The 9,330-nt window shown below is 47.8% G+C and overlaps 1 protein-coding gene across 1 annotated transcript in view; it reads left to right on the top strand.

Annotated features, from left to right (window-relative positions):
- HOXC13 (homeobox C13) overlaps positions 1-4,512 on the top strand; it is an 8,396-nt gene extending 3,884 nt beyond the window's left edge. Inside the window, exon 2 of the mRNA XM_011375781.2 lies at positions 2,924-4,512. Within this exon, the coding sequence (XP_011374083.1) occupies positions 2,924-3,180 (257 nt within the window). The 3' untranslated portion in view covers positions 3,181-4,512. The remainder of the gene's footprint in view (positions 1-2,923) is intronic.
- Positions 4,513-9,330: the final 4,818 nt, after the last annotated feature.

Here is a 9,330-nt window from a genome sequence, read left to right as displayed (position 1 = left end):
ACCGAGAGAAGCAGAAATCCAAGAGAATCAGCAAAGAAGGGGGCTAGGAGAGACAGAGACAGATAATAACAGACAGGATTGGGGGAGAAAGCAAAAGAGAAAGAAATAGTGGGTTCTTTGGGCCAAACTAGAAGTACCTATTGACAAACTTTTGGATGGTGGTTAAGTAGAACAGCTAGGATTTCTAGTTGGGCAGAGTCCTCTTCAGATCTCTGTTGTAGCAGAGGGTGGTCAAGAGTGAGTGGGCAGTAGGAACCTGTACAAAGAGCCCCAAGCTATGACTGAGCATTGATCTGATTTTTACTTGCTCCTCAAAGGTGTCTATTAGGTTCCTAGATATAAGTGGTTTGTGTGCATGTGTGCTCTAGAGGGAGATTAGGGAAGGGTTGATTGTAAAATTAACAGCTAAGTCCCCTACTTACTTTAGGCAGTATGGACACAACTCCAGGTCTAAGCTTCCAGATGTTTCCGCATCTGTAGATCCCACTTTCTTTTCAGATAAGACAGTGGACAATGAAGCGGGGCTTCTTTGAGAAGGCAAGACGGAAGGTATTTCTCCAGGAAGGGAAAAAAAAACAAAAAACCCCACAGCAGTTTGATCCAAACTATGAAAAACTTGGCCGAATCAATCCTTGGCATTCTACAGAGGAAAATTACCAGTTTAGATCAATCCTTTTTTTAATTGATTTTTTAGGGTTATGTCGATTAAACCTCATTGGAAATTTAGAGTTGGGGTTTAGGGGACCTAAAATTGGGTAAGTAATTTTGAGCATTTCCAGAAAATGAAGTAAAACAAAAACAAAAACAAAAACACGGACAATTATCTGGTTAATTCAGGAATCAAATCTCACTTTAATTCCGTTTTACTCTCCCGGGAAAAGGAGGTTGTTTAAAGCTGGATTGTACCAAATGGATTATTTCTGTTTTAGAACTTACTATGTCATTGAGTCAGAAAATCTGGATTTAAAATCTAGCTCTGCCACTTAAATTATTTTACCTACTCAGACCCTCAGGTTTTTCATCTTGTAAGTAGGCTTAATAAAATCAGCCTGAAAATATCGTTCTGAAGATTAAAACAAAAAGAAAACTTCACAGTGTTCTCATAGTATCATTACTTACCTTCTCTGTTTTATTCTTGTTCCATAATCATCAATTTCCTGAATTGTAATTACATCTGTAATAGTAAAACAAATTTGAGAACTGAGAGGATTTTTAAAAATTATCTTTACCAAAAAATCATTTTTAACCTAAAAGGTCTGCTTTGTTAAAGTGAAGTCATTTTGTTTTTCAGATTTTAAAAAAACCTTGGCCTATTCCTACATAGGCAGAGCAAAGTGACAAGTCCAACAATTTTTCTGAGAAATTGTCATCATGAAGACAGCCAAACCAAGCCATTGGAACCCCGTCTCTCCCATATTCTTCCTAAGCACTTTATTTCCCCCCTGCATTTGATTGTGACCTCTTCTCTCCTCATCCTGTATAGATAAGAGTCCCTGGGAGAGAGCAGACCCATTAGGAATGGGTGTAGGGAAGGTGTTTTATGACGGTAGGATGAGAACAAGCATTTCAGGAAGAGCTTTGTGTCTTCATTCTGGATTGTCTACACTTCTAAAGGGCAGTAAGAATGAAGGGGAAACCCCAAATATTCAGTCTTCCTCATTAGCTTCTGCCTGAAGAAGTCTAATAATTACATTTTAAAAATCAATGAGTGAGTTCAGATAATGTCCCCAGTTCCCTACTTCCCCTTGAAAGGGTTGCTATGACCTTTTTATTGACAGAGGTGAGGGTGGAGTGGAAGGGGGATATAAATGACATTTATTGTTTTTAGTTCCTGTGAAATTTTCAGACTATAAAGAAATTGAACTACTGATGGTTAAGACGACAAGGTATTTAGGATTCAGGGTTAGGGTTCCTGCATGAGATGAAGACAGTTTCCTTCAGCCTTGGAGTAATGGAGAGGAGAGGGGGTTGGAGCAGAATTTGCTTTGTTTTGGTGAGTGGACATTTGTGGGGTCCAGGGGGACACTGAGTTCTCTTTATAGAAGACTTATGTGAACAGCTCACTTTACCCCAAGATGGGCTCTTCTGGTACCTCCTCTGCTGAGCAGATTCTGGGGCATGGACCCTCTACTTCTAGGGACCCGATTCTCTACATCTCAGGATCAAGACCTTCCATTTTGGGTGTAAAGTGGCTCACATCATTGGACTCTTAGAGTGATTGGCTCCCAAGCAGTCTAGCTTCACCTGGACAATTTTCCTCTATCTGTTGATACAGGCCTCTGATTCCTAGTGCAGAGCCAGTGACCAAATGTGTGAACCATGGCTTGGTGGTCTGTGCCCACTGCAGCTGTCTCCCTACCTGCCATGTCCTCCCTCTTTCTCATACTGGGGCAGAGTATAAGCTGGTGGATGCCCAAAGGATCTTGAGTGCAGGAAGAATACTTGTAATCCTGCAAGCCAGAAGACCAGAGTCTGCTGAAATTTACAGGGACCCCACTAAGGGCACAATGATTCTCATAATGAGTGCTTGTGTGGAGTCATATTTGAGCCTGAGGCAAAAGGAAAAATCAGTAATGCTGGTCCCATGTTTATTTAAAATGTTGATATTTTGTTCATGGATTTTTTTTTTTGCATTCAATTTGATTTTTTAAACATTGTATTAAAGTATTATTTATCTTGATTCCTGAATTTTTGGCACCCCCTTCCTTTAAAGTTTTCACCTGAGGCAATTCACCAGCGGCCTCACCTTAGTTGTAGCCTTGCTAATAACAGATGCAAAGGATTTGAGAGCAAGCCGCCAGCCCCCTTTGAGTCCCTGCCGGAAATTCGTGCCTCCCCAGCTGCGCAGCCTCGGTCCTCCTAGCCAGGTCCGGGGTCCAGCCGCGTCTCACTTGATGCCACCCACCTGCTTTCTCCCTTCCAGACGTGGTTCCCCTACAGCCGGAGGTGAGCAGCTACCGGCGCGGGCGCAAGAAACGCGTACCCTACACCAAGGTGCAGCTGAAGGAGCTAGAGAAGGAGTACGCAGCCAGCAAGTTCATTACCAAAGAGAAGCGTCGGCGCATCTCCGCCACCACGAACCTCTCGGAGCGCCAGGTCACTATCTGGTTCCAGAATCGGCGGGTTAAAGAGAAGAAGGTGGTCAGCAAATCGAAAGCGCCTCATCTCCACTCCACCTGACCGCCCACCCAGCCGCCTTTCCCGTCTATTTATGTCGCCGCTTTGTACCATAACCCAACCCACGAAGGACGCTTAGGCGGTGCAGGCGAATATTTAATGTTAACAACTTAATGGAACCGTGCCGCTGGGAGGCAAAGACGACCAGAGGGTGTGCTCTGTCGCTCCCTACTCCCCATCCCATCCTCAACCCCCACCCCTATCCAGATGGGACCTACCAATTCTCAACAGCTTTGGATGCCGGTCTGGGTGGGCTATGACAGCGAGGCTGCCGCACCCCACTCTCCCTTGCCCTCACCCCTCTCCTTGCCAGATAGCCAGAAGGGCAGTGAAGAGCCAGAACATTCCAAGCGAAGCAAGTCTGGGGAACTCCCAATGACCCCATTCTAGTATCCTTCTTTACCTAGGCAGGTAAAGGACCCTCCTGGGGTTGCGGCCATGGCGCAGGATATGGCGAGTTCATACTTTCCTTTCAGTTCCTCTCCCTGGTCCTTGTCTCTCTTGCACTCTTTAGTTAGGCAAGATCTCCCAGTTAAGATTTCTGTACATATTTTAAAAGTCGTGTTAATATTAATAATAATTATTAGGGATCTGGCATTATGGTTGGAGTACAGACAGCGCATAGATTTTCTTTCTTTCCTATCTGTTTCAACAAAAGTTGAAATTGGCTGAGGAGCCACCCCCCACCCCCACCCCCACCCCCCGCCCACACTCACACCTCAAAACCAAGAAACTGAATTTCTCAGGAGCCGCCTTTGCCTCCACTGCCTCCTCTGGTCTCTCCCAGTCAACATGTAGAACAAGGACAGAAACTCAACCATGCTTCTCAATATTTCTCTTTTCTCCTCCTTCTCTTTCTCTTTCTTCTTCTTTTTCTCCCCCTCTCCTCCTCTCTCTTTTGGGGATAAAGAAAAAAGCACAACTTTTTTCTTTAAAAAAAAAAAAAAGGACAAACTTCTCTTCTAAGGGGATGGAGAGTGGATCCTCCAGCAGACTCCTTCTCCAGTTGCTTTTCCAACATGGCAATAGCGGAGGAGAGAGGTCTCACACTTTCACTTTTACTGATTGTCCAGAGGAAAGCAGTTTTCTTCCAGGAGGCCAAAATGACGGCCCCCAAGTAGCTAGCTAACATAGACGCTACCTAACATTTCCCTCCTCAAAGGCCAACTTTGTGCTGGGGGCCCTCCTCCCCTCCCGTGGCGCATTACAAAACAGTGTTCTTTTGAAATGTTCGTCAAAAATAGGCTTTTTAAAAAATGTTGTGTATCTGTATATAGTATTGTGATGTCTGAATGACAATGTATTGAATGCAAAAAGAAAAAACTCAAACCTGTTTTTAAAATAAAATTTTTTTTTCGGCCTTGATTTTATTGCTCAGATTCTTTCTGAAGCCCCGCTGTCTACTGGCTCTTTGGAGAAGTCTCTGATGCTCTGACCCAGCCAGAATAGGCAGAGGAAGAGTGTAGACATCACCCCCAGCTGAGAAGATCCCAAACTCTTACCATTTACGTTTGTTCCATTTATGTTTTTTTTTTTTTTTTTTTAAACTTTGGGTGGTTGAAACTATCTAGACAGGAGAAAACTTCTTCCCATCCTGGTGCCCCATATAGATGAGGAGTATATGTTGGGAATAGAAGGGTGTAATCAGTGGCTGAAAAAGCCTGGGATCAGGTAAGTAAGAAAAGTACACTGACATTTACTTCAGTTAATAGTTGGAGCTCAGATCTGGTTCTGGTGCTAAGAAGGCAGTATCCCAGCCAGGAGCTGGGTATTGTGGAGGCAGCAGTGGGGAGCTAACCATAGTCTCCTGAGGCCCTACTGCCCCCATGAGATCCCAAATCCCTCCAGCCAATTCAGGGCTGGGGCTAGGAAGAGGTCTACACAGCCCTATCAATTTCCTGCCCTATCAATTTATGCAGAGATGTCGGGCCACTAAGACCCCTTGGAACCCCAGTTGGCTAAGCCAATCTTACTTTTATTCTCCAGTGTTCCTGGAAAACTCAGTCTTTCAAAAAATCAGGAGCCTTACAGACTCTGCCACTAATTTGTTTTCCCTGTCGCATCCCGTCCGTCTGTGCCTATCTTCCTATCTGGCGGAGTTAATGAGATCGTTAAATTGTCAGGTTAAGAGACTTTTAAAAAGCAATATAGCCTAAAACAATGTTATCTCAGATTAAATCTTTACTGCAGCAATTTTTATTTATATATAATTTTTTCCTCTCCCAATACACAGAAAGACTGGAGGCACTGGGTTGGAAATCAGAGTTTTCCCATCTCCCTTTGCCTGATGGCTGAAGTTTTTAATTTTTTATGTAAATAAATGTTTGGGGGTGAAACACACACACAGAGGGAGTATGAAAGACAAAGAACCTGAAGAATTCACTCTGTGGAGGCTTTGCTACTGATGTGACGCCAGTCCTGTTTAACTCTGTTTCAACTCTGGGTTAACTACCAAAGAATCACATGCAAGGCAGTAGAGATTTAGGAGGGAGTAAGTGATTTCCCAGGAATAAGTTTCATTCTTTTTTTTAAATGTTCATCTCCCTTCTCTCTTCCCACCCACCACTCTAACCTCTGCCCAAAACCCCAGCGTGTCCCTGAGATGGAAAGAGTTGAAGATTAATGTATGTTTGGTCAGAAAATGGAACTGAGTATACAGGAGGCCTGGGGCTCCCTTAATATGGACCCTCACCCCTTTTGACTTGAATGGGTGCCTTGGGTAGTTCCACAACAGAGTGTAGACACAGTGGAAGTTGGAGACTCAGTGAGGAAAGAGAAGTCTAGAGTTCTCCGAGGGATCCCTCACTTCCGCACACAAACCCACACATAGTAGTCAAATGAGCGAATCTTCTCACACACAGAGGGATCCATGCTAAGGCTCCAAAAGAAGGTGATGGAAAAGAGGAGAAAGCTTATGCAGGCTCCTTGGGGTTGCATTGGGATTCCAGTAATCCAGTGCAAAGACTGAAGTCCCTCTGAGTCCCAGTGTGCCAGGGTGTTTAGGACCCTCTCATGCCCTGGATTAAATACATCTGGATGGATTTTTGGAGAATTATCATGACTGAATCAATTTTAAAGAGCTGCCTCTTCCATAAGAGTAAGTGCACATGAGAATGGAAATGCTCTTGTGAGACAGGTATTGTGAGTGTGTGTTCTAGGGAGGCAAAGTGGGAAAATGTATTATTTTTTCCTGATCAAGTTGGTCCCTTACCTTTCCTTCCTCCAAGAGTTTGCATTCTTACTGGGGACTCTGCAAGACATTCCTGTGAATGTGTGTATGCGTGTGTGCACACACACTCACACACATGTGTGTATATAGAGCCTTTGACCAGTGGAGAATTTTCTCAGTCTTTACTGCCTGTGTGTGCAGCTGTGTAAGTAGGAGTGAGAACCCCAGCACTCATCCCAGGGTATAAAATGTGTTTTCTGTTCTTTATTTAAGTCTATAAAAAGTCTTTCTTTCCAAGGCTAGTCTTCTAGTGTTTATGGGAAAGTGAGGCTGTAATAAATACAAGGGTGCAAGGGGATAGAAGAGGTCTAAAGGGCTGTGAGCACAGAGGCTTCCCCTGGAAACAGTCCTTATCCTCTGGGACTGAGGCTTCTGCTATTTTTCATAATCTGATGGCACCCTCCACTCCTCATGCCCTCTGAGGCCAAGACAGGGGACCTGGTGGGCTGGAGCCTCACAGGACTCTCCATCTGGAGGTCATTCTGCCCTGCAGGCAAGGAGGGCTCAGTTACATCTTTCTGAGCTTGGGGGGGGGGGAATCCCTTCCCTACTCACATTTTAGTCCCCAGATCTAGAGCTGGGCTTTTCAGTCGGTAGTCTCACAGCCGGGAACCCACCTGAGAGAGCAAGGCCAGCAGTTCTCTGGGGATCCCTCCACGACAGTCTCCAGACCATCTGCTCCTGAGGCTGATCCACAGAAGGCTGGATTAGCAGGCCAGTATGGGCAGAAGGCAGGAACAGCCCCTGGGACATTCTCCATCTTTGAAAGGATTGGAGCTGGGGACCCTGCAGCAGCCCCCTCTATTCAAAAGAGAACTCCCCACCCTAGGATCCACCTGGGCCCTGCTTGGATGGTGTCGGAAACCGCCCCCTCAAAAAACTCCAACTGCTGATTCAGGCAGATGTGTGTTTAGACCTGAACTGCTGGAGGATTGCGGGGCCCTGGGGAGCAAGGGGCTTCTGGGAGGAGGAGGGGGCCAGAGTCTTTTCGCAACCAACCAGGCTCTTCCTCCTTTAGCCTTGACCGTGACTAGGTCTTTCTGACCTTGACATCACAGGGAACACAGAGAAGGGGGGAGGGTGGAAAAGGCCTTGATCTTCCGGTGGCCAGAGAAGGGGAGGGCCGCTCGCCCCCTTGACGCGCCATCCCCTTCCCGCCAGAGCCCGCCGCCTCTGTTTACACACAGAGGAGGTGTCCTCTCCAGTCTAGACAGGGGCGCTAATAACGCCCATAAAAGGCGGCCTCGCCAGAGATGCTCGGCAACTCAGCTCCTGCGCGCCTACCGCTGGTGGCTCCCTCCGCCTCCTCCGCCCCGCCCTCAGATACCCCTGCTAGGCCTGCGGTCGGCCTCGGGGAGGGGGGACCCAGAGGGTTTCTGGAGGCTGAGAACCCCCGCCTCGCACCCTTCTGAACCTCTTCTGTCTCCAAAGGTAAGGCGACCCCGGCTCTCCTGTCCAGCCAGCCTTGGGATTAGCAGCACATCTTCCCACCCCCACCAGCCTCCTAGGTCGGTTGCCTCCTCCTACTCCAATCCGCCCGCGCCCCTCACCCTGTACTGGGGGCTTGGATTTGGAGAACATTTGGATAGCTGGATAGAGCACAACCTAAGCAGATCTCAGCCGCACCCTAGAAGTTAGGCCTGGCCAGAAGCCATGGTCACAACGAGCTGCCAACTGTGGGGCAGGGGCTACTGGGAGTAGTCACCCCATACGGAGCTTCGAGGTCCGCTGAGACCAGTGTGCGCCCCCTTACTTACTCACCCTCCACCCCTACCCCACTGGCGCTCCGGGATACTGGCAGGCGGCTGTGGGTGTGGCGTTTGATGAGAGGTGCTTTTTTTTTTTTTTTTTTTGCTTGACTGGTCGCTACACCTTTCTTGACACTCCGTAATTCACTAGGCGGAGGAGATCCTCTGCTGGCGGAGGGGGAAAATGTCAGAGCCGCGAAACTATTTAACTATTAGCCTGCCGAAAGGACAGAAACTGGGGGAAGATGTCCCGTTTAGAAATGCTCAGGTGAGAGGTGGAAAGGTGGTCTCCCAATTTTCTTCTTAAGTCCTGGGCACCCCACGGGAGGCCTGGAAATCTGGTGGGCTCCAACGCCTGGAGGAGCTAGTGAAGCAAAGAAAGAGGAGACTGAGCCCCCTACCTCCGCCCCTCAACAAAGATCCTGTCCCAAGCCTGAGCTGCCCCCAAAGGACGAAATAGAAGGGATTGAAAGGTCAGGAGGAGGCCCAGATCGTCCATATCCCCCGCTTTTCATCTCCTCTCTCACTGCCAGCCCAGCTCCTACCTACAAGACCCCAGGGTCTGCCTCTTTTCATACGCAGCAGAATCGCTTTCTGCAAACTAGACAGTGACCTTGAACTGGGCCACTGCGGCTTCTCGATTGACAGGGGAGAAGGCAGTATCGCACCGAATAATTCTGACTTCGAGTTGGCAGGGAAGTCCAAACACAGCCACTCACAGCCGCTCCGCGGCGGCCTGTCTCCCGCAGCCACTTTGCCCCTACCACCAGAGCCAGTGTAAATATTATAATTAATCCCTTTCGCCTGGCTAGGCGGTGGCGGGGACTCGAAGCCCCACGAGATGCCCTGAGGATGAGGGAGGGTTGGAGGCTCAGCAGAGAAGGCACGGGAGAGGCGGCGGTGGCATCTTGCTGCTGGATGCACGGAAGTATGAGAGCTGCAATGGGTCTTCAAGGAAATCCTTGGGCCACATCCTGGCCTTCAGTTTTGATTAACCTCTGTGTTAATGAGGGGGCATGGTTGAGCCTAGCCAGCTGCAGCAGGAGCTGGCGGCCCAGATGCCAGCAAGCGGGCCACCTCCTCTAATCTTGTGATTTGATTAATACGCGGGAGAGTGGAAGTACAGATCGCTCCGCGGTTTCGGAACCCGAGTTCCTGGCCAATTAGAGTTTTGTT

This window comes from Pteropus vampyrus, unplaced genomic scaffold (genome assembly GCF_000151845.1).
Source record: "Pteropus vampyrus isolate Shadow unplaced genomic scaffold, Pvam_2.0 Scaffold276, whole genome shotgun sequence".
Classification (NCBI taxonomy): Eukaryota; Metazoa; Chordata; class Mammalia; order Chiroptera; family Pteropodidae; genus Pteropus; species Pteropus vampyrus.
The sequence above is the reverse complement of the archived record's forward strand: the minus strand, read 5'-3'. Positions and strand labels throughout refer to the sequence as shown.